The sequence below is a fragment of the Ctenocephalides felis genome, unplaced genomic scaffold (assembly GCF_003426905.1).
Source record: "Ctenocephalides felis isolate EL2017-DRISC unplaced genomic scaffold, ASM342690v1 CF-g0.4_SCAFFOLD_01604, whole genome shotgun sequence".
Classification (NCBI taxonomy): Eukaryota; Metazoa; Arthropoda; class Insecta; order Siphonaptera; family Pulicidae; genus Ctenocephalides; species Ctenocephalides felis.
Window position 1 is genome coordinate 30,071,729 of NW_020537758.1, and position 22,352 is coordinate 30,094,080.

Sequence of the window (22,352 nt, forward strand, 5' to 3'; positions counted from 1 at the left end):
TCTATGTCTTCTGTGTTTGAGTGTATATTTGTGTTTCATTACTAATAATGTAAAACATTTTCATTGTCGGTTGCATTGAATTTTTATGTTCGAAATATATTTTGATAAATTTTAATATTGTCCAAAAAGACTGTCATGAATTATTGCATCTAAACGTATTTGATATATATATATATATATATATATATATATATATATTATGTGAATTTGCACTAATTATGAGACTAATTTTGTGAAATTTTACACTAATATGAAACATATCACAGTATGGAAACGTTTGGAAATTTAGATTTTTTATGAAGTAATTCTAATTAATTAAAAATTTATGAAACGACACCTGTTCTTTCACTTATCAACTATTGAATTATTTTATTTTATTATTTTAGATCCATCAAATGGGCCATTATTTCAGCCGCCAGCATGTAAGTGCAAAAATCATATTATGGACGTAGAATAATAATCACCAAAAATGAAATGAAAATTTAAAATTTAGTTGATAATGCGTGTAAGTATATATCTTAATAATGACTGTGATTCTTTTACAGATAGATACAAATCTCATCCCTTCCAGACACTAGGTAAATTACATATTTATTTATATTTATTGAAATTCAAGCTTAATTGCGCATTTATAACATTTAATATACTTTCGAGCAATTTATTTAAAATATTTCTTTTGAACAAAATGCTACAATAAAGTAGAGTAATTTAAAAAATTAATAATTTTTTATTAGACAGATAAAATAATAGCGAGTTCAAAAAGATACATAAAAACCTAATATTCTTGTTCATTTAATTTCTGTTTTTCGAATTTTAATTTCATTTATTGTAAATAGATATTTAGAACACTTGAATATATTAAATAATTTTTGACAACAATTTGGTAACAAAAATTATTTATTTTTATAGCCCCTCCAATGACAAATCCATATGTGCTCCCACATCAAGGTAAATTGATAATTGATCTAATAGAGTAATTCTAATTGAATTAAAATTAGAATTGTCCTATATGAACATCTATATAATCTAAAATTTAAAAAAATAATAATTTGTGAAAATAATTTAGCAACAAATATTGTTTATTTTTATAGCATCTGCATCTACAAAACCTTATGGGCCCCTTATGAAAGGTAAATATAACAGACAATCTAAAACTTCTAAGTATTTGCAAATAATTTATTGCATTTAAACCAAAATTATTTATATGAAAATCTATATAAACAAAAATTTAAAAAAATGTTTGTATTATTGTCTATTTCCACACATACCTATTATTATTTAAAATTTATTTAATTTTTAAAAAATCATTCTAATTATCCAAGGTAATCTAATATACTACTCAGCAATGCATATCAAAATTAATCTTGCTATTAAGGTATATTATAATTTATATTACAGGGTTTCCACAAAAAAGAAGCAGGCAACTAAATAAAATCGGGACAGAAGGTAATCACATTTTATTTTACATTATATATATATATATATATATATATATATATATATATATCAATATATATATATATATATAATTTTTTTCGAATACTTCTAAATACTATTTTTGTGTCTGAGAATAATCACATCACTAGACATAATAAAACTTTTAGAATTCTATTAATATTTGATTATTGAATATGATCAAAATAATTACAAAAATTGTTTAAGCATCCATAAAATAATCCAAATATTTTTTTTAAATAGAATCAAGTGGACAAATGTACTATTTAATTCCTCCAAGTGATATCAAATATGACCCTGAAAAGTCCGCACTTAAACTGGTAATTATATATACTTATATATTAAAATGTAGTAATCAATAGATTTGGATCATAGTTTGAAGTTAAATGCATTAAAAATAGTTTAATAACATGTTTTTGTTATTCATGCTTGAAAAAACGGTTAGAGTGAGTAAACATTTAACTTCACATATAATTTTCAATTTATATTTTGTATATATTTAATTGTATCAAATAGTACAATTTAATACTCATTTTTTATTAGTGCTTATTTAATTTTCAGGTCCCGCAGCCTTAAAAATCCAACAGCACCGCAAAATTCAACACTATATTATTTGGCAATAATAAATTAATATTCATTTTAAATTAAGTTTTTTGAAAGATAATTTGAATAATTGTATCATTGGTGTGTACTATAATGTAGTTAAGAATTGTAACGGGAATTAAATTAACACATATTTGTTGGATGAAATTTTGGTCTACATTAAAACAATTGTAATGATATAAAAAATAAAACAATTATATGAACATTAGCAAAAACTGGTTTTGTGGAATAAGATTTCAAATCATTTTTAAATTCAGATATTTTAAAGTTTAAGAAAAAAATTATGATTGATTACACAAGTCAGTTTTATACAGAAAACACTAATTGAAAAAAAATAATTCAGTTAAGTAATACGAAGACATAGTTGAATATTGCACGATAATATATTTTTTTTTACAAATGTCTTACTAATTTTATTGATATTTGAGTACTTCATTCAAAGTATTACATTTAAATTATTCTTTATTTAAATGGTATATTTTAATATTTTTATTTGCCGATTTCAGTTGTATCAAATATAATAATAGAAGATTATATATTATTTTGTGTAACAAGCTTTAAATTAATAGAAAAACAATGAATTTGAATTTTGATAGTTATCATTAAAAATATAATAACTTCACTTAATTAATTAGTTCAAACATCAGTTTAGCAAAAATCTATACGTTTATATAATTTCATATTTGCATTAATAGTAAGGTGACCATACGTCCCGGATTGTCCGGGACAGTCCCGGATTTCCAGCTTGTGTCCCGGGTTTTTCTTAAAGAAATATTTGTCCCGGATTTTTCTATTTGGCCCGGAAGTCCCGGTTTTTCGAAAATCAATAGTTAAATTAATAAAAATTAAGAAAACAAACTAACAAATGCTATTTTTTTTCAAATTAATTATGAAGAAAATGGAACATATAGATAAAAAAATATAAGTTATAATATCATAGATAAAGAAGTATTGCATATAATAGTCAAAGTATGAAGCTTGTTAAAACTTCTTACTAAAAGCCCGCAATTATAATAAAAAAAATCATTTAAAAAAGCTGTTTTTATTGTATCCTTGAATAGCATTTGTTATATAAACGACTGGATTAGCATAATTAAAAATTTCCGTCTCGGATTTTACTTTAAAAAATATGGTCACCTTAATTAATAGGTGGTAAAGTAATGTTTTAAAATTTAACATACAATTATATTTTATAAATGATAATATTTTTTATTAGTATTATCAATAGCAAACAGACTACTTGCAAAGAACATTTTATGTATCTACATATAATATCCTTGAAAATAAATTTGCTTTTATCTGATGTTACTGATTTGTTTCCCTCGTAATAATCAATAATTGTTAAATAATTATTAAAAAGAATAAATATATAATAATAGTTTCCCATTCCAATAAATATGTAAATATAAAAAATATGATAAAAATATTGTGACATTATCAAATAATGTTCATGATTTATGTTTAATTGGTTAAAAGTCGAAACATGTATATATTCGATCATAAAATATAATATCGCAATCGATGATGTAAAAACTCTTAATGAGCAAGCGTAAATAATTGTATTACAAGGAAAATTAATGTGTAATATTTGTTCCCAGTTATTTTTTTTTTAAAAAAACGTGTTTATAAAATTTATGCTTCAGGTTGTTTCTTAGTTAATGTCAATATAAAAATAACTTTTTTGTTTTTTGTGTGCACGTTTTTTTCTGAAAGCAAAGCTTTAGAAATAGAAAGAATTTAAAAGATATATAAAAAGTAGTTAAAAATTCCAGTTTTGCTTTAGATCTAAGAACGCATTGCAAGAAATGAGAACATGGATGCATTTATTAATTTTGCCCGCAATAAAAAGTTTGTTCGTCATATCGTATGCAGCTGCGGAAGAACAAGTAATATCTACAGAATAATATTATTATAAATGTGCATTAATATAATATTTATAAATATTACATTTATTGCAAGTAATTTGATCAATTACAAATTGAAAAATTTTTTTTAATTAAAACTGATTTTTTTAGATGGTTTTAATTTTAAATATTGATTTAAATTATTCAGAAACAGGAATATAATTCAGGTGTACTAAGTATGTTTTACTATTAATTTCCTAACGGTAAAAATTATAGCATTGCTTTAAATGCATTACTATTTAAATATATTTGTTAAATTCTTAAATTAAGATTCTACAATGCACAATGAATGTTCTAAAAATTAAAATAATTACAGAGATATTTAATACCTAATTCATAAAATCTTGCATGATATACTAACAAAAGCATGTAATATGCAATATAAAATTAATTTATAATTTTAAACAATTTTTAATTGCAGGCTGAATTGCCTCCTTTACCTTATTGGATTTTGCTAGTATATAACAAAGATTGCACAGGTAAATATATATATATATATATATATATATATATATATATAGATTATGTATATATATATGTATATATAATCTTGAAAATTATTATTGATTAAATATTTTCTTATAGGATGTCCACCACACGGTTCGCAACCAGGTAAATAATATTTGCACTAAGTTTCAAATATATAAAAAATAAATTACTGTATGAATTATAATATTTTGTCGATTGTAATTCAAACTATCAATTATTTTGAACTATCATTATGCGTATTATTTCTGATGAAAAACAAAAATGACAATTCCACAAAAAGTCATTTAATGCATGTTTTTCCTTTAAAACTATGGTAAAAAACTTTTATAAAGAAAGTGAAAAAAAAAATAAAAAAAGAATAAATTAAATAAATACATGATAAATATATATAAACTTATCATGTATTTCTTATTTTTCTTATTTTTTTCACCTTCTTTATAAAAGTCTTATATATATATATATATATATATATATATATATATATATATATATTAGAAACATTATAGTTTGAAAAATTCGAAAATATATATGAAATATTTCATTTTGTTACAGGCATTGTTCCATATAAAGGATTTTACCCTAGCAATGCATTACCCTATTATCCAGGTATAGTAAAATTAATATCTTATTCTGAGTATCTATGTGTATTTGTATAACATCGCGTTTTGTAATATATATTTATCTTATTAAGGAGAGCGAGATAAGGAACTGGCAAATTTTCGAAATCAAACCGAGGAGCTAAAAGCCCATTATTTGCAGCAAGGTAATTTCTCACCAATTGCTTCAAATCACTGCTTTATTAATTTTTTATTTAATTCTTTGGCTGTAAATGTATATATATATATATATATATATATATATATATATATATATTATTTATAATATCAATATTATAATTATAATTGTTACTAGATTAATTCCTACAAAATTCAAACAATGAGCTGCATAATTAATCTAGATTCTGCAAGCTAAGCTCTAGGCATTTGCCGATAAAAGAGTCTTATTTTATTTTTCGACTAACGTTTTCATTTACACTATCATGGGATTATTAAAATCAAAAAATTACTGTCATATAAGGTTTAATTTGCCTAGATCAAATTAATAAATAATCGATTTTTCCCCAAAGCCATGTATAGTAAAATACAAAGCTTAAATATATAAAACATTTTATTATTATGTTTATTAATTATTTCTATTCTCTAATAGTTGCTGTTCTTCATAGTCATGAAGATCCTAATAGCAGTGATGAAAATTTAGGTAAATTATAAAAAATTGATAGTGGAATCTAAGGTAATGATTATCAATTACGAAACACGCAATTGGTGTTGCTAATACTCGTTTTCATTTAGATAAAAATAAAATTAAGTATTTAAAAACGAAATGATTTCTACATATACTTGGGAACAGATAAAATACTTGAACATATATTTGCATTTTATTGTTCAAATGATTGTAATGATCATTTAAACTTCTATAGATATAATATTCAGATTCAAAGTTAAATTTAACACTAATTTATGGATTCGAGAATAAACCATCATTTCGCAAAAATGCAACAGATTTGAACTGACTATTATGTATTTTAATTTATAGATGGTCACGGAAAAGGAAAAGGGAAAGGAAAAGGAAAAGGCAGTAAGAGGAAAACAAGTTTAGGTAATTAAAAAGTATCAAATGAATTACAAATTATTGATTGCAAATTCATTTTTTACTTAAAATTCTATACTGCAATTGCATTTGCTACATTTTTAAAACCTAATATTTTAGTAAATTCATACAGCAAATATAATATACTGTAATTCATGTATGTTCTATTATTTTAGGTTACCTAAATAGCATCTACGACTACTTAGATTCAGGTAAACTTAGAAAATTAAAACTTTCACGATTGTATATGCGTATGTGTATGTTTATATATATTCAATGAAACCCGTTTTTGTGCGATACATTTTTGTGCTATTATATTTTTAAGCTACTGGTTTTGTGTGATTCTATTTTGAAATTAAAACTGGTTTTGCACGGAAAGTTTTCAGTCCAATTTGAGTACCAGTTTGAGTTGATATCAGGTTTTAGTTTTAATCAAAATATATTAAATTTTTTAGCGGATGTCAGTTATGAGAGCAGTGGTATTGATGATTCAGAATCTGGAGATAGTAGTAGTAAAAACTATGCCCATCATAGTTATCATTCAGATAATAGCATAGAAGAATATGACACAGAAGATCATTACGGGGGTTATCATAATGAGAATTACAAATATGATGATTCAAGGGCAAAAGATACCAAACCTGGATCGTTAGCAATTGGAAGTATTAATACACAAAATTCTGGTACAGAAGGTGCATATGCTTTACCAAATTATGGTGAAGAGGGCGGTATGGAAGAAAGTAAAGATAGTGGAATTGAGAGTCATATTCATCCAGGTATTTTAAGTTTATAATTATGTCCAAACTCTATATCCAACACAAAATAAAAATATAAGTAATAAATTAGATATATATATATATATATATATATAAATTTAGTTATTATGTGTTAAATACTTTGAAATATCAGGTGACATATATGTGGGCTTCAGCAATCGCAGAATATCGTTGACAAATAAGCAAAAGAAAGAGGCAATAAAATTATTGAAATTAGATGAAGAAAAATACAATGAAGTAGATCTCATTAAAAGAACCACGATTATAACTGTGAAAGAAGCAGAATAATGCACTAAATGTATAGACAACCAAAATAAATGATTTGTTAAATATAAGGCGTTTGTTTGAAAAAGTCTAGTACTTCAATCAGGTAGATTTGAATGAAAAAAAAAATATTATCAAAAGTTAATCTTTACAATTAGTTGATAATCGAATCCATTGTTCTGATTGTTATTAATATAAATAAAAAAAATGAAATAAAAAAATATTGCGATGAATAATTAAATGGTGAACATGAAATAATAATTTTAACACAAAAAGCAAAATTTATGTTGAAATTTTTTTATGTTTCATGTTTTATGATATGGATGAAAACAATAGTAATGCTTACTTATCATATAACATGTTTATGTACCCAACATATTTAAATCATTAGTATCATTATTGCTATATTTATAAAGAAAACCACAAGCTCAAAGTTAATTTAAAAACATCAGATCTGAAATATCTTCTGAACGTAATAGGTCATTTGTTTTCAATAAGACATTTATCAGAAAAATTTTATTAAGTAAGCATATTGCAGATTTATGTAAAATTAATTTATTTCAAACTCACGCTGGAATCAATTCAATTTTACATATGCCATGAAATTATTTTTTTTATATATGACTTTATATTCGATGTCATAAAATGACTTCATAATCGACAACAAACCATGAAGCTGCTGCATTTATTTTGTATTGCAGTTTGTGTCGTTTTATCTGAGGCTAGTGGTATGTATAACCACAAATATTTATTTAAATAAAGCACAAAATCTTAAATATTTAATCGATTTATTTTCAAACCGATTTTAATAGGCCATTGCAAAAACGATCATGTTATTCTATCGTTGCGTAAAGAAGTAGCTCTAGTTGTTCTTCCATTACTGAAGCAAACTACGACGCAATTGCTACAATGTGATAATCAAGATTTAAGTTTTTTTTCGATAGTCGAAAAGGTAAGATATACTGTTTTTTACTTCTAATTTATAGGTTGAATTTTCAAAATTCAATTTGTAAATTTTACGTTTTTATTCGCACATATAACTAATTGATTTTTTTAATGATCAAATTCTTTCCCTTTTTATCACAAAAAAATTGTCTATTACATTTAGTTAAATGCATTATAATATGTTCTGTATCTGTAAATGTATGCGTTTTTTGTAGTGCACCTATAAAATGTATTTTATAACTTAGAGAAAAAAAATGTTCTCATTAGATGGAATTGTCAATGTTTTTAATTAGAAAATAATGTATTGCGTTTCACTGGCCGATTCTTCTCATGAAGATTCGGTCTTGCACTAAACAATTTTGTCATGATATTAATAAATGTAATATATTGATTTATTTTTCATTTCGATTGAATTTTGATCATCAATCGCATGCAATTAACTCAAGTTATCAGGCTTATATGAAAGCTGTACAAAATTGGACGAAGATGTCCGTAAGTGCAAAATTAATGATTGCACTATCACGTTGACTAAAGAACTGCACACGGAATACCATGAAATTGAGGATCATCATATTATCGAACATAAAGAAATAAATGGTAATATTGACAAATTTATATATTTTTTTAATTTTAATTTTAATTGTATTTGTTTTGCACAACTAAAAATTTTTACAGAACACGATGAGTGGTCCAGCAAACATAATAATATGCACGAGTATGATGACACTTTTAATGACGATTATGGCATAAAAAATATTTTTGATAGCGAAGAAAATCAAATGTTTATGAAGGAATCTTCCGCACGAAATCCTGAAATTATAAGACGTGATAACGCCTTAGAACGCAATGTCCACTCTCAAGTTCTCATGCACCCCGAATATATTGAAGAAAGTGAAGAATTGCCAAAAATTCCAGTCTACACGGGCGATTTAAATCTTTGGGATGAAAAAGATACCACAAATAAGAAAAAATCTATCAAAGAAAATACGTACAGTGTACAAAAATACACAATAATTGCAAATGCCCCTTATAAACATACAGTTTATAAAAAACAAAAGGAAATTTCGAAACCCCACCTAGACACGTCATATGAAGAGCTTGATATTGTTGATATATTCAAAAATAATGGTCATAAGATCATAAAATTTCAACATACAATTAGTGTGCCTGCACTTGAAGGAAATAGTGAAAAAGTTCACGATAGATTGCATGATTATACAAAATCAAGGTCAGCGCGACATTGAATTATTTCATAAAAGATAAATGTCTGTACATATTGAAATAAAATTATTAAATGTCATGAATCAAACAAATTGATATTGATTACAAAAAAAAAAACACTGCACATTTCAATCAAACAAACCTTAATAGAAAAATTAAAAATTTTTTAGTATTTTTTTACACGTACCACAAAATTTACAAAATCTTTCTTTGTAATTCTTCGTAAAATTCATATTTCAATAAATAATTTGGTTTCAGCAGCTAAAAAGTAAACGAAATACAGAATGTATAAAATAATCAATATAAGTAATGATCTTTACATAATATAATTTGACTATATTTATGTTTAAATCAGATTTAAAAAAATCCAACTCTTGACTGAGAGCTTAAAGTAAACTTTTATAACTGTAATATTCAATATATATATAAAGGAAATAGGTGAACTATAAATATAAAATATAAACAATATAATATAATTATAAATATTTTTTTCATAATCTTTTATATCATTCACAACTGCTTGAGATATGTAAAATATATATTATGTAAAAAATGTATAACTTTAATTATCAATTTTAAATAATTCATAATAAATTTGTATATCAATATTATTCATAAATATGTGTATGAATTTTGTTTTCAACTACACAATCATAAAGTATAGAATGAATAAAATTACCAATATAAGTAATGATCTATACTCTATATATTTTGAGCTTTTTATATTTAAATCAGAAATACGCTTGAAGTTATTTGTTATAAGCGTATAAATTTTGTATTGAACAACGTGTGCATGATTTTGCAAAAATGTTGTTCCTAATTTTTTATCAACATCCTATCCAACACATCCTACTAAATCTAAAGTTTCTTTTCCTTATAATCATTTTTACAAAATTCGGGGCCTTATTAATGAACGTTCGGCTTAAAAAGCTTTCAAGCAAAAATATTTATAGACCTGTTATCTCAAAAATAGTCCCTGGTTTACGTTTATCCCGTGGTCGTGGAGCTTTCTCGAAACCGAGACGTTTAACAAGTTCTTGGGCATATCGTAGTGCTAAAAGGCATTTAATATTTGATGAGCAGGAGAGAGCGCTTTGTAAACGTGCGATTTGAGTACCAGCTGCCTTCTCGGCTGAATTGCTATTTAATATCTCTTACCTTGTCCGCTAAATTGAGAGTAACTAGAGTCAAAAATAAAATTTACGTCGAAAGAAGAGATGGTAATGAAAATATTTTTGTTTTGCTACAAAATACTCGACGTGAATTTTACGATTGTATAATGACCGAAATGATATAGATACTTATAATTCCTATTATATTCGGAACTAGCAATCCAAATAATTTGTTCTTTTTTAAATTTGGATATTACAGCATTGCCACGAAAGGCTAATTTTACTTAGAAACAAATTGCTATTTATATTTTCAAGTAAAAACCGATCACCATACTGCTTGATATTAGGTTATCTCAAGCGTTTATCTAACCTGGATTCGCAGTAGATACCTTGAATCCCTGATGCATGGTGGAAGACTGGACTTCACATTATATATAAAATTTACATTTCAAATTACTATATTTTGCATTAATTTATATGCATTTCAAATAAATTTGAAATAAATAATCTTCTTAAATTCGCTGTATCAAAATGAATGCATTTTTTTGTGAAAAGTAATTTTCCACATGTCAATCTGAAATGAGACCTGGATCAGAACAGAAATGTAATAATGCGTAGGAGACAAAAAAGTCACTCCACTCAATTCTCTGAGAGTCAAAATGACAAAAGGCGAGAAAAACTCATATCGGATTTTATTCGATTGGTCACAAGCAAAACCAACAAAGGACGATATTTATTTCATCACCAAACAAACTTTTTCTTATATGTCCTCATATTTATTTTAACACTTGGTTGGCTATAATACCTTGGGATTACATTATACGTATTTGTGTACCTAGTCGAACTGATTTTTAGACGGCATCGTGTTATTCGTCTAATGAAATATGTGTAAAAATGCTTAAAATTTCATTAGTAGCTTATACTATAAGATATTTGACATGAGCTGAGGAACGAAAATATTAGAATTACCAGATACGTAAAATAAAAAAATTAATATATAATATATATTATATAACATTCTTATTGATGTAGTCAGATTATTTTGAAGTCCAAAGAGGATTACTCTTTAAATTATTAAAATTATTAATCAAAAGTGAACGAGTTTTGCTGTATGGTGAGGTTAATATTTCAACGCACGTTTGAAACCGATTTAAGTGATCTGAAGAAAAGACATGCCTTTAAAATCAATTATAAGTGCCTGGCACACGTTAAGAGTGAAAAGTATCAATCCATCAAAAGTTTCAACACAAAACCGGGTCTAGACAGATTCTGAAATATCGTTCGTGTGAGCCCTCGATGCGACTCGAACAGAGAGTACCTATTTAAGAACTTTGAATGGGAAAACCGCCTGTTTATGGAAGGTTTATTGAAGTTTCAGACTTATTTACCGCAGACGATACAATACTCTTTCATAATACAGTTCTATTTGATATCATTAATATATGTTCTAGAAATAACATTTGCAAAAGATGCTGCAATGCAGAATTCCATATACGCGTTGATAACAATTTAGATTGGTGTCTCAAAAATTATAATTTATTTCAAGTTCCAGATCAAGTTCATATATAGTGTGATCTTTGTAAAAATATGCCCCATGCATACTGTATTTAGCATATTATATTTAGCAATGGTTGAAAAATTTAGCCAAATGTAGCTACTATTTTGCAAAAATCTTTTACAAATAAAAATAAGACATTGAATTTGGTTGCGACTTGGCTGATCCTTTTACACCGTCAATAGGGTAAAAAGTAGCAGATAACAGCTTTAAAAACAATAGTAGAACTAGCTGTAAGTGGAATTCTGTCTTGAGGCAATTATGGCATCGTGCCTTGAGGCAAATTGCTGGAACTTCCCGCACCGTAACGAAATGTTCGAGGAATATTGAATGTTTTCAAATAGATTATTATAAATATAGTAACATTGTCTAATATTTATAAGAATTATATAAACCGAATTGCAGAGTTGAAATTATTTCTAAAGTATATTAGAACTATAGTCAGAATTAAAAATAAAATCTGAAATATTTTCGATATACAAAATACTAAAAAAAAAAAAAAAAAAAAAAAAAATTGGAACAAAATTTTTTTTCCAAAATCAATTATTTTGTTAAGACAAGCAAAAGTTCTTTGAATCTTTTAAATCGGACGCTTAGTTCTCTCAAAAACTGCCATTTTTTACATATTTAGCTCCGTATCTTCGAAATGGCTGGGCCTGCCTTTGCCAAAAACTAATAAACACTTCTCCCAATCATTACTAATTGAATGTTTTTTAGATCATTCAAATCGGATACTCCGTTCGCTCAAAAATTCGATTTCTATTTTCTGCACTCTTTGCTCCGTATCTCCGAAACGGCTGGACCTGCCTTTGTCAAAAACTAATCAGCTCTTTTCCAATCAATAGGAATCGAATGTTTTTGAACCATTCAAATCGGTTGATCCGTGCGCCCTAAAACGTGACTGGAAATTTGTATCCACACATACATACACACACACACACCACACACACACACACACACATCCATTTTTTCTGAGGTATGCCAAAACGTTCAGAAACCTTCAAAACGTCGAGAAATGTCAAAATTTTCAATTCCGATTTTCGGCCCATTACAATAACTTACCCTACGGGAAGTTAAAAAACATTTGTATAATTGAGAGTCAATTGTAAACTTTATTGATTATTTATACATAGCACGATAGTTATTTGTTTGATGCATGTTATGTGATGTGATGTAGTTAATTTGGTTTAGACAGTATAATTACTGAAATTCAGGGACATTTGTGCCCTGTCCCACCTTATGATTAACAATAACATATTTAAAATGTTGATAGTGGCGTATGGAGAGTCTGCTCAGAAATAAGAATATGTGAATTTTATATATAATAAATTATATATTATGAGTTTTGGATTGCATACTAGTGTAATACTAGTCTTAAACCAGCATAAAACCTTACTCAAAATGTACAGCTAAACCCAAAGTCCGCTTTACGCTTTAATATACTTCCTTATTATAGCCCCTAAATTTCATCCATCTAATAAAAAGACCCTGCAAATCGGAGCTTTATAAAATAGATAAAAGCGGTTTAACGACGTCTAAAATTGTCGATAAAATAATGACATCGGCGTCCGTCTACGTGATATATTATTAAACGAGCGATGAGCAATTCATTTAGCTGATACATAAAGTATTTCCGGGTCGCCGGTTAACGGTCATCGAGTCATCTATAAGAACTTACGGAATTACTAATAAATCTTATTTATTGCCTAGGTATCTTTTGTGGGTCGTAACCTGGTTTTTCGTGCACGATGTTATTGTTATCTAGAAAAACTTTTCTGGTATTCAAGCCTAAACCCAAATTATTTATTTATAAATAGTTATGTAATCTTGCTTTTTGTTTTAATTATAGAAAATGATCCTTAATGCTTAATTGTTTGAAGAGCGATCAAAACTTAAGCTCAATAAGCTGTTGTGGGAAATAACTTACTTAGGTACAACGTCGATTTGGCAACCAAAATGGCTACATAAACAGTGTTCTATCACTATGTGATCAATGAATTTTCATCAGTATAACAGAAATTGTAATAATAAAATTGATCACATAGTGATAGAACACTGTTTGTGTAGCCATTTTGGTTGCCAAATCGACGTTGTACCAGAGTAAGTAATTTCCCACAGCAGCTTATAAAGCTTAAGTTCTGATCGCTTTTCAAACTTGAATTAAAAAAAACTAATGGTTTTTGACACAAATAATTGGTAGTGGCTCAATTGTTTAATAATTTGTTTAATAATTTTGAGTGATTATTATATAAATAATAACTAAATTTGAGATTAGCATTTCTAGCAGTATTTCCTATAGACCAGACACATTCCTTCCTTGTGCAAAAAAACTCCAAAAATTCAATATAAATATCAACTCGACCGTGGTTTTATTAACGTTGCAAATATTTGACAAAGATTTATATTGTGCGAAGTGATAAACCTATACAGTGCACGTACAAAGAGTTCAAAGAAAAACTAAGACTTGGTTTTCCTCCCTGTGCAAAAAATTCTCTATTGTGTTGCATTTAACAAAACCAATAAACGTCACCCTTATGAGTCATGCGATATCAAAGCAAAAGGACCAAGGGTCATCGTTTCACAGCTACTGGACTTATAAATAAATATCGGAAAAACAGGGTAGCACAAAAAGGTATTCAAAATTACGTTCAAAGGATCAAGTAAAATAACTAAGCTGATGATAAAACAAAATGCAGTGAAACATTAAAGACATTTTGAAATTTGAAGAAAAATTTTTATGGTTTTTATTTGCTGTTTTTGGATTCTTGTTCAAAGCTCCATACAATACACATTCAAGATTCAATGTGTGCGTGTTTGAATAGGCATGTATATATGTATATAAATGTCTGAACTATATGAAATATTAATAAGCTACATCATGGCATCAAATAACCACGTTATATTTTCAAAGAAAAACGTACTGGAAAATGGAAATACATGTCTGAAAAGCTCTCCCTATAGCCACGAGGAAATAACTACTGCCAATCAGATGTCAGATAACTCAATAGACATGGTCTGATCACGTAAGGCGGGATGAGAGAGTTGCTCGGCGAAAAGTTTGATTGCCGAAAAGACCGGAGATAATCAAATAATCAACAGCGCACAACAGTCGTGCAACGCACAAAATGATCAACGATTTGGGACAGAGAATTTCTGGACAAGCGCGTTAACTTCAGTTAAAACATCCGTAATCAAATGCTACAATATATGCTCATTGCAAGAAATAATAAATTATATAGTCAAAGAGATCCCTTTCATTCATTTCACTGATATCACGCGGTTACCTATTATAAATGTGCTAGTATGCATGTATTCATTCAAAAAATGATTATTAAAAAATCTTGTTGGATCACAAATAACTTTTAGTTATTCCTGACCATCAAAAATGTGAACTAGACTGCATACACCTATCCGCAAAAAATTTAGTTAGCATTTAGTGTTAAGGGTGGCCAATCCTAAGAGGCATCCGAGTACAAAGGGTTTTATAAGTTCAAGAAAATTAGAATCGAACTTTGATAAAAAACATTTCTTGACTGAAAGCGAAAAGACTATTACAAAATAAAACTTTATGCTGATGTGAAAATGTATGGTTGTATGTATTTCTTAATTATAAATTAATTTTTAATAAAATAAAATAAATTGATTGAAAAAATAATAGATAAGAGTCTTAATCGTGGTCAACCCCTAACATTTTAGCATATGAAAAATAGATTATATATATGCATATGAATTCTTGAGGGCGATACATCAAATAAAGAAACGACAAAGATTTATAAAATAATCTTTAATTCCAAACGTTTTAGCATACAATTTGATGTCATCATCAGTGGATATTCGACATGGTATTTTATATCTAAAAATGTGTATACATCACAGTATTTTGCACTGACATTGATACAACTAATCAGTCGATAATCATGAATTTTTTAATAAGAAAAATAATGAGAGTTTTGTTATGCAAAACTGTGGAAAAAAAATAAGTATTTTTGCACAGATCGAGGCAAGAGTCGGGATTCACAGCTATTACATAGCCTCCGATCTGTGCAAAAATACTTCAATTTTCTCCACAGTTTTGCAAAACAAGACTTCTTATTAAAAAAATTTATGATTACCGACTGGTTAGTTGTATCAATGTTAGTGCAAAATTTTGTGATGTTTACACATTTTTAGATATAAAATACCATGTTCAGTATCCACTGATGATGACATCAATTTGTATGTGGAAACGTTTGGAATTAAAGATTATTTTATAAATGTTTGCCTTTTCTTTGTTTGATGTATCGCCCTCAAGAACTCAATCATATATTTCAACATCAAAATTAACTACTAAATCATATATATATATATATATATATATATATATATATCAAAAGACCAAAAAAATATCCTTAGAAAGTCTAATTACTATTGGGCGATTGAACTTGCATACGTAGTATATGCAAATACAAAATCTACATGTATTTGGCAAGTTACTGAAATACTGGCCGAAAACAAGAGATTCAAATCTAGACGCATGTTTTGCAACGATATTAGCAACAACATGTATAAAACTATCCCTATTCAGCATCCTTAGATATGAAGCCAAATAACTACACTTATTGAATTATCTTGTCAAACAAAACAATGTTGTAAATCTGAAATACGGATCTTATACTGTGTGGAGAAATAGATGTTGATTTTTTCGCTTTTATTTATATGGTGTTCAGTTAAACTGCATGACAGGACGATAGCTTTGCCCCTTGCAATGACTTACGAGGCGTGTGCCAAGTATGGGTTGCCGTTCTCGGGCTTAGCAAGATAATTCATCCGTAAGGAAAGCCGCTAGAGTCTGTGTTGTGTGCATGTGACATTTAACTCCCCAGTTGGCCACAGGGTAGCATCGGAGGACAAATGATAAAATCCAGAAATATATTGTTTAAAACTAATAATTGTAATTTATCTAGTCCTTTACCTATAGTTTAACAAGGCAATCACTTTTACTAAATATTTTTCAAAGCACAAGTATAAAACAAATCATAACAAAACAGTTGTGCAACATACTGAATTTTATATTAGGCAACGTATTGAATAAGTCTTGCATATATTTAATAATAAACTGAAGATTTTATATCTTAAACACTATATAAATAAAACAAAATTGATACAAAATAATAATATAATAGTAATGCTCTGCATTTATATATGTAATGGGTTATGAATATCATAACAAACTGACGTTTTCACAAATTTTTAATTTTAACAAATACAGGCAAACTAGGTGTTATTGGCATATTAGAATAAAACAATTTGCATAATATTCCCAAAATGTGAAAATAATCATCTCAATCAATAAGAATTGGGATTTAATAAATTTTAAAATTGTTACAATAAAACTTTTATACTTCGATGCTGCTGCCAGTTATTCCAAATATTAATACGCATTTATAATGAACCAGTTTTCCTGTAGAAACAATATTTTAAGATTATGAACTCTAGCATCATAAAAAGCTTCATTGCAATCGTCAGAAAAGTTCAACAATTGATTACAAAGAATCAGCCCGGCCTCTGGTTACGAAAAGCATAACAGAGCAATTTCCAAGTGATACCTCCCGGACTGGTTTTCAATTTTCGCAATTGGTTCAAGATTTTTGACAAAAATGTGATCGAAATATTTTGCGATTATCTGCTATTTTAAAAAGAACGTTTGCGCTGATCGTCCCACAAAACTAGACATGGTGAGTTCTTATATGGTTTTATCAAATGGGTTTTAATTGTTTGGAACTGGTATTTATAACAAAATATCGAGAAAGCGTGCCCACATACATACATACACTTATTTAAATAATATACTTTTGTGATTCTTCATGTCAAACGATTTGAATGATATCATTTGAAATCATCAGAAAACAATATTAACCAAATCTTCTTGTGGATAAATGAAAATCTACATTCATATAAAAATATAATTTAGAAGCATTTGCTTCTAGCAATGATTATTACACTTTGAGTCACTAAAATATAGAGTAAATTGCCAGAGAGTACGCAACTGTACGTAAATTTCGGGGGATCTACAAACAGTAGTATCCTAGTTATAAGGCGACCAAGTCGGTCAAGCAGGGATTGAGGGGATTTTCCCTCAGGACAACAATATATGCTCCACTGCAGACTAGCACTAGACATTGACAATTGCCAGAGTACTGGTACTGTGTATATAATACAGCGACGAAATAGAAGAAAAATGTAGGTACTCACTTTGAAACAATAAATTTACTAGGACTACTTGCAAAAACATGGAAACTACCTAGAAAAATTGTATTAACAATAGATACATTTTGATATGAAATTAAAGAAATTCACGATACTAATTCTGTACAATTATAGAAGACCCAGGATATTTGCTTTTATATGTAAAAAATTACTTGTCATATTTGTTTGTTGTTATTTCATATATCATCGAAATTACTGAATGTCTTCCTTTTTGTAAAGACAGATTGTAATTCAATAAAGAGAAATAAAAAAAAAATATTTGTTTGTTGCGATGAATGGCAGATTATGGCTTGTAATATGTTTTATCGCAATTTTGTACTAAAACCCTCAGCTATAACGATTATTGTCATTAGTTTTTAACTATTGCTTTGTATAAGTTCATCTTCAAAGGAATATATTACCCTAAAAACTTTTATGGAGATAATATAAACTTAATAAGGCTACGTGTACACATATGTACAGAACATGTTTTCCCTGACACGAGTCCGCTTATGCAGCATGTGCAGCAGAAACAACTCTGTAAACTTTTCAACAATAACTATTATATTTTTGCAGGCGAAGCAGACATAGGTCGCAACAATCGCGCGTCATAACCGGCCATTGTGTATCCGGCATTGTGCAACCGTCCGATGCTTCGGTGGTAAAATGATATCAAGCTGGAGGACAATTTGCTACAGAATGAAATAACTTAATAAATTAAACATTTTATCAAAATCTACTACATATAGGATAAGATTAATAGAGATATTCTATGTATCTCATTGTAAATTCGGATGGAATCATCATTTAAAAATTAACTAAAATTAATATAGTTATAAATATAAAGCAAACTTCCTGCTGTACAATCTTTGATAATATACATACAATCATAATATATATATACAATCTTTGAGAACTTAGTGATAATAACTACTAAACTGTACTGATTTTGAGATAGTGTCCAAAAAGAGAAAGAAGAAGTAAGTTTGTTCGACCGAGCTTCCATTATTGCAATGAGTCAACGCCTTAAATTAACATTTTCTGTACACCGCATTGCTTTTAAACAGACAAACATAAGTTTCCATGTTGATTTCTTTTAGTAATAACTGGTACTTTTATACAAATTGATCATTTTGCTGGTATACTGGTTCAACAAATAAATTATCTAACTCATTGTCAGTCATAACGATGACTTATTTTCGAAAATGTTCATTCGGCACGGTTGTAAAAAATTTTGTGGGTACAATTGTGACATTTTTTGGAAGAACATTAAACAAGTAAAGCAAACTTTAACTTTATTAAGGCAAAATGCGAAATAAAAGGTTTTGTAGTCGTTTTAAAGTATATACCAACATAGAATATAAATATGCAATAATTTAACAGTTGTATTTTAAAGTAGAAAAATATTCTTACGATATCGCTCTCAGCAGACAAACCGCCATTTATCAAAACTCATAACAAAATTATTTTTTTGTTGCTAGTTTTTTTTTATTTTAAGCTCTTTTTAAGTATACTTAATTAATTGCTTTATAAGATGTTTTGCTATTTTTAGGTTCAGTGTTTTTATATAAGGACACATGCTAACAATAAAAGAAATTGTAAAAAAGTAAATAAGGTTCCAAATGGGGAATGTACAAGAGATAAATTAATTTAGTAGTTATTCCAACTCTGATGATGAATATTTTTGACAGAATACCAGATTAAGGTTGTATTTAGTGAGATGTCTGTAAAAAATATGCCCATTAAATTTGTATTTTGCATTGATTGAATAATGTAGCTATTATTCCGTAAAATGATTTAAAATTAAATATAAAGCATTGGATCAGTTTGCTCTATGGCTGTCCTATTTTACCGCCTTGGGGTGAAAAGAAACAGATGACAAAATTTTCGAAAAATAGTAATAATGTATATTTCTATAATTGTAAGGTGACCATTTGTCCCGGATTGGCCGGGACAGTCTCGATTTTCCGTCTTGCGTCCCGGCTTTTTCTATAAGCAATATTTGTCCCGATTTTAGGTGTTTTTGCCCCGGATTGCCCCGGATTTTTAAAAATGTTTTGATTGCCAATATTTTTTTGAATATATTTCAATAGAAAATTAGAACCGAAAAAATGTGCGTATAAGTTTATAGCTCACCAACACGAACCTCTCTCCCCCCTCCCCCCGTTCTCACACACATTCTAATCCGTCCCGGATGGGAAAAAATATGGTCACCTTAATAATTGGTATTTAACTGTAATAAATAAATAGGTTATAGGATGTAGGGCAAGGAAATCATTTGTTGTGGTGGCTCTAACACCATGGACCTGTCTTTGGGCAGACCACCATTTATTATTATTATTATTATTTAACTGAAAATTATATTGAACATAATTCGATAATTGCTTATTTGATACGTGTTATGTCTTGTAATGTAGTCCATCGCTGGTTTAGACAGTATATATACTGAATTGCTGAAAATCAAGTAGGACTTTGTGTCGCGCCTACCCTTTATTTGCAGGTCGATTTTCATAATATTACCATGGTAATTTATATTTCAGTGATAGAAAATGAATTATGTTGATTTAACATAATTTTAATAGTGATAAAAATTCTATTATACTTTATATTGTTGAATAAACTTTAACCAGCGATCGTTCTATCAGCTTCCAGTCAGCTAGTTCAGATAAAGACGAGCCAGCGAGCGACCAGGCATCGTCGCCGCTCGTCCATCCGTCTCCTTTCTGATGAGGGTATTGTGCTGTTGGAGCACACTGATAGCGTACCACGGTAAGCCGATACATTGGAATTCGATGTCCGCGAAACGAATACGACTTTGTATCTTGTATTGATATCGGATACAGTACTCTGGACACAATGCATGAATGTACGCCTTGCATCGTGTGTGTGTGCTGTAGATCTCTATAGCATGTTGTAATTACGAAACTTGTTATATCGTACACAGAATAACTTTATAATACGATATTATTTCAACATGATGGCAACGTCATTATTTCTAGAAATATAATATAATGTGGTCAAAATTTATTGTTGAAGTGTTAGAAGGTAATGATTTAAGGCATTTTTTTTAAACTAGTTGGTTTGGTATTTAGCCTTGAGGCAAGTTACATGAACTTCCGATATGTGTAATTAATCGACTTAATCAATAAAAATAATTTAATTATGAGTGATTAGAAGTATTCCGAGTTGATATGATATAAAGCATTTATTTATAAAATAAAATGCTAAGACTTGTCACATAAAGTATGGCTTCACTTGCTTTTGTGATATTTTGTGATATCCATACAAAGTAAATGAAAAAAAATTAGGAAATAAAAACACGATTATGAAAACTTAAGAGCTTAATATTTGAATAGTCAAGTCAAATTAATTGAGTTTTATTTAACGATTACAACCCATCACTCCACAATACAACAATGACATAGGATAGTAAATAGTATCCAAAAGGCAATAGAAAGAAAAGAAAAATGTTCAGCCATCTTTATCGATATCAAACAGGCATTCGATAAAGTATGGCACGAGGGCCTACTCATCAAAATAAAAAATTCTTTGCCGCACAAGATATTTATACTATTGAAAAGTTACTTAACAAACAGATTATTCAGAATTAGAGTTGGAATATAGAAACATCAGAATTATGTATCATCAAGTCGGGTGTTCCACAAGGGAGTGTTTTAGGGCCACTATTGTATCTCATATACATACACGACATTCCAACTGATAGTAATATAATATATTGGAACTTTTGCCAATGATACAGTTGTCATGGGAACTCATACAAGTGCATCCGTTGCAACGGCAAATGTTCAAAGAGTCGGCTAATTGAAAGGGCTCAATAAGTAGATGATTAAATAAATGAAACAAATCTAGCCATATAACCTTCACAACAAGAACCCTGGACTGCCCAAGCATAAAAATAAACACATAGAAATACCAAAATATGAAAGCGTAAAATACCTTGGATTCATCTCGATAAAAAGTTAAGCACATCACATCAAAATGAAAAGTAAACAGGTGTGGAAGAAGTTTAAAGAGTTGTATGGCTAATTGGCAGGAGTTCAAATATGTGCAATTAAACAAATTCCTTTTATACTAAACAATAATTATCCCATTCTGGACATACGGAATTGAGCTATGGGCGTGCGCAAGCAATTCA

General features: G+C 28.1%; 3 protein-coding genes across 5 annotated transcripts in view; all 3 read left to right on the forward strand.

The window, feature by feature from the left end:
* The window catches only part of LOC113374086, a 93,986-nt gene extending 91,915 nt beyond the window's left edge, over positions 1 to 2,071 (forward strand). For all 3 annotated transcript variants that reach the window (XM_026614345.1, XM_026614340.1, XM_026614342.1), the window contains 7 exons: positions 387 to 422; positions 546 to 578; positions 910 to 948; positions 1,092 to 1,130; positions 1,399 to 1,446; positions 1,699 to 1,775; positions 2,017 to 2,071. In XM_026614345.1, coding sequence (XP_026470130.1) covers positions 387 to 422; positions 546 to 578; positions 910 to 948; positions 1,092 to 1,130; positions 1,399 to 1,446; positions 1,699 to 1,775; positions 2,017 to 2,031 — 287 coding nt within the window. In that variant the 3' untranslated portion in view covers positions 2,032 to 2,071. The remainder of the gene's footprint in view (positions 1 to 386; positions 423 to 545; positions 579 to 909; positions 949 to 1,091; positions 1,131 to 1,398; positions 1,447 to 1,698; positions 1,776 to 2,016) is intronic.
* A 1,792-nt stretch (positions 2,072 to 3,863) lies between these two features.
* On the forward strand, positions 3,864 to 7,177 carry LOC113373629. Its single transcript, XM_026613913.1, has 10 exons — positions 3,864 to 3,944; positions 4,384 to 4,441; positions 4,548 to 4,574; positions 5,004 to 5,057; positions 5,143 to 5,214; positions 5,658 to 5,708; positions 6,045 to 6,107; positions 6,275 to 6,310; positions 6,554 to 6,874; positions 7,008 to 7,177. Exons 1-10 carry the CDS (start codon positions 3,864 to 3,866, stop codon positions 7,160 to 7,162), a joined length of 918 nt encoding a protein of 305 aa, XP_026469698.1. The 3' UTR covers positions 7,163 to 7,177.
* Positions 7,178 to 7,808: 631 nt separating this feature from the next.
* On the forward strand, positions 7,809 to 9,482 carry LOC113373630. Its single transcript, XM_026613914.1, has 4 exons — positions 7,809 to 7,866; positions 7,951 to 8,090; positions 8,530 to 8,680; positions 8,759 to 9,482. Exons 1-4 carry the CDS (start codon positions 7,809 to 7,811, stop codon positions 9,325 to 9,327), a joined length of 918 nt encoding a protein of 305 aa, XP_026469699.1. The 3' UTR covers positions 9,328 to 9,482.
* Positions 9,483 to 22,352: the final 12,870 nt, after the last annotated feature.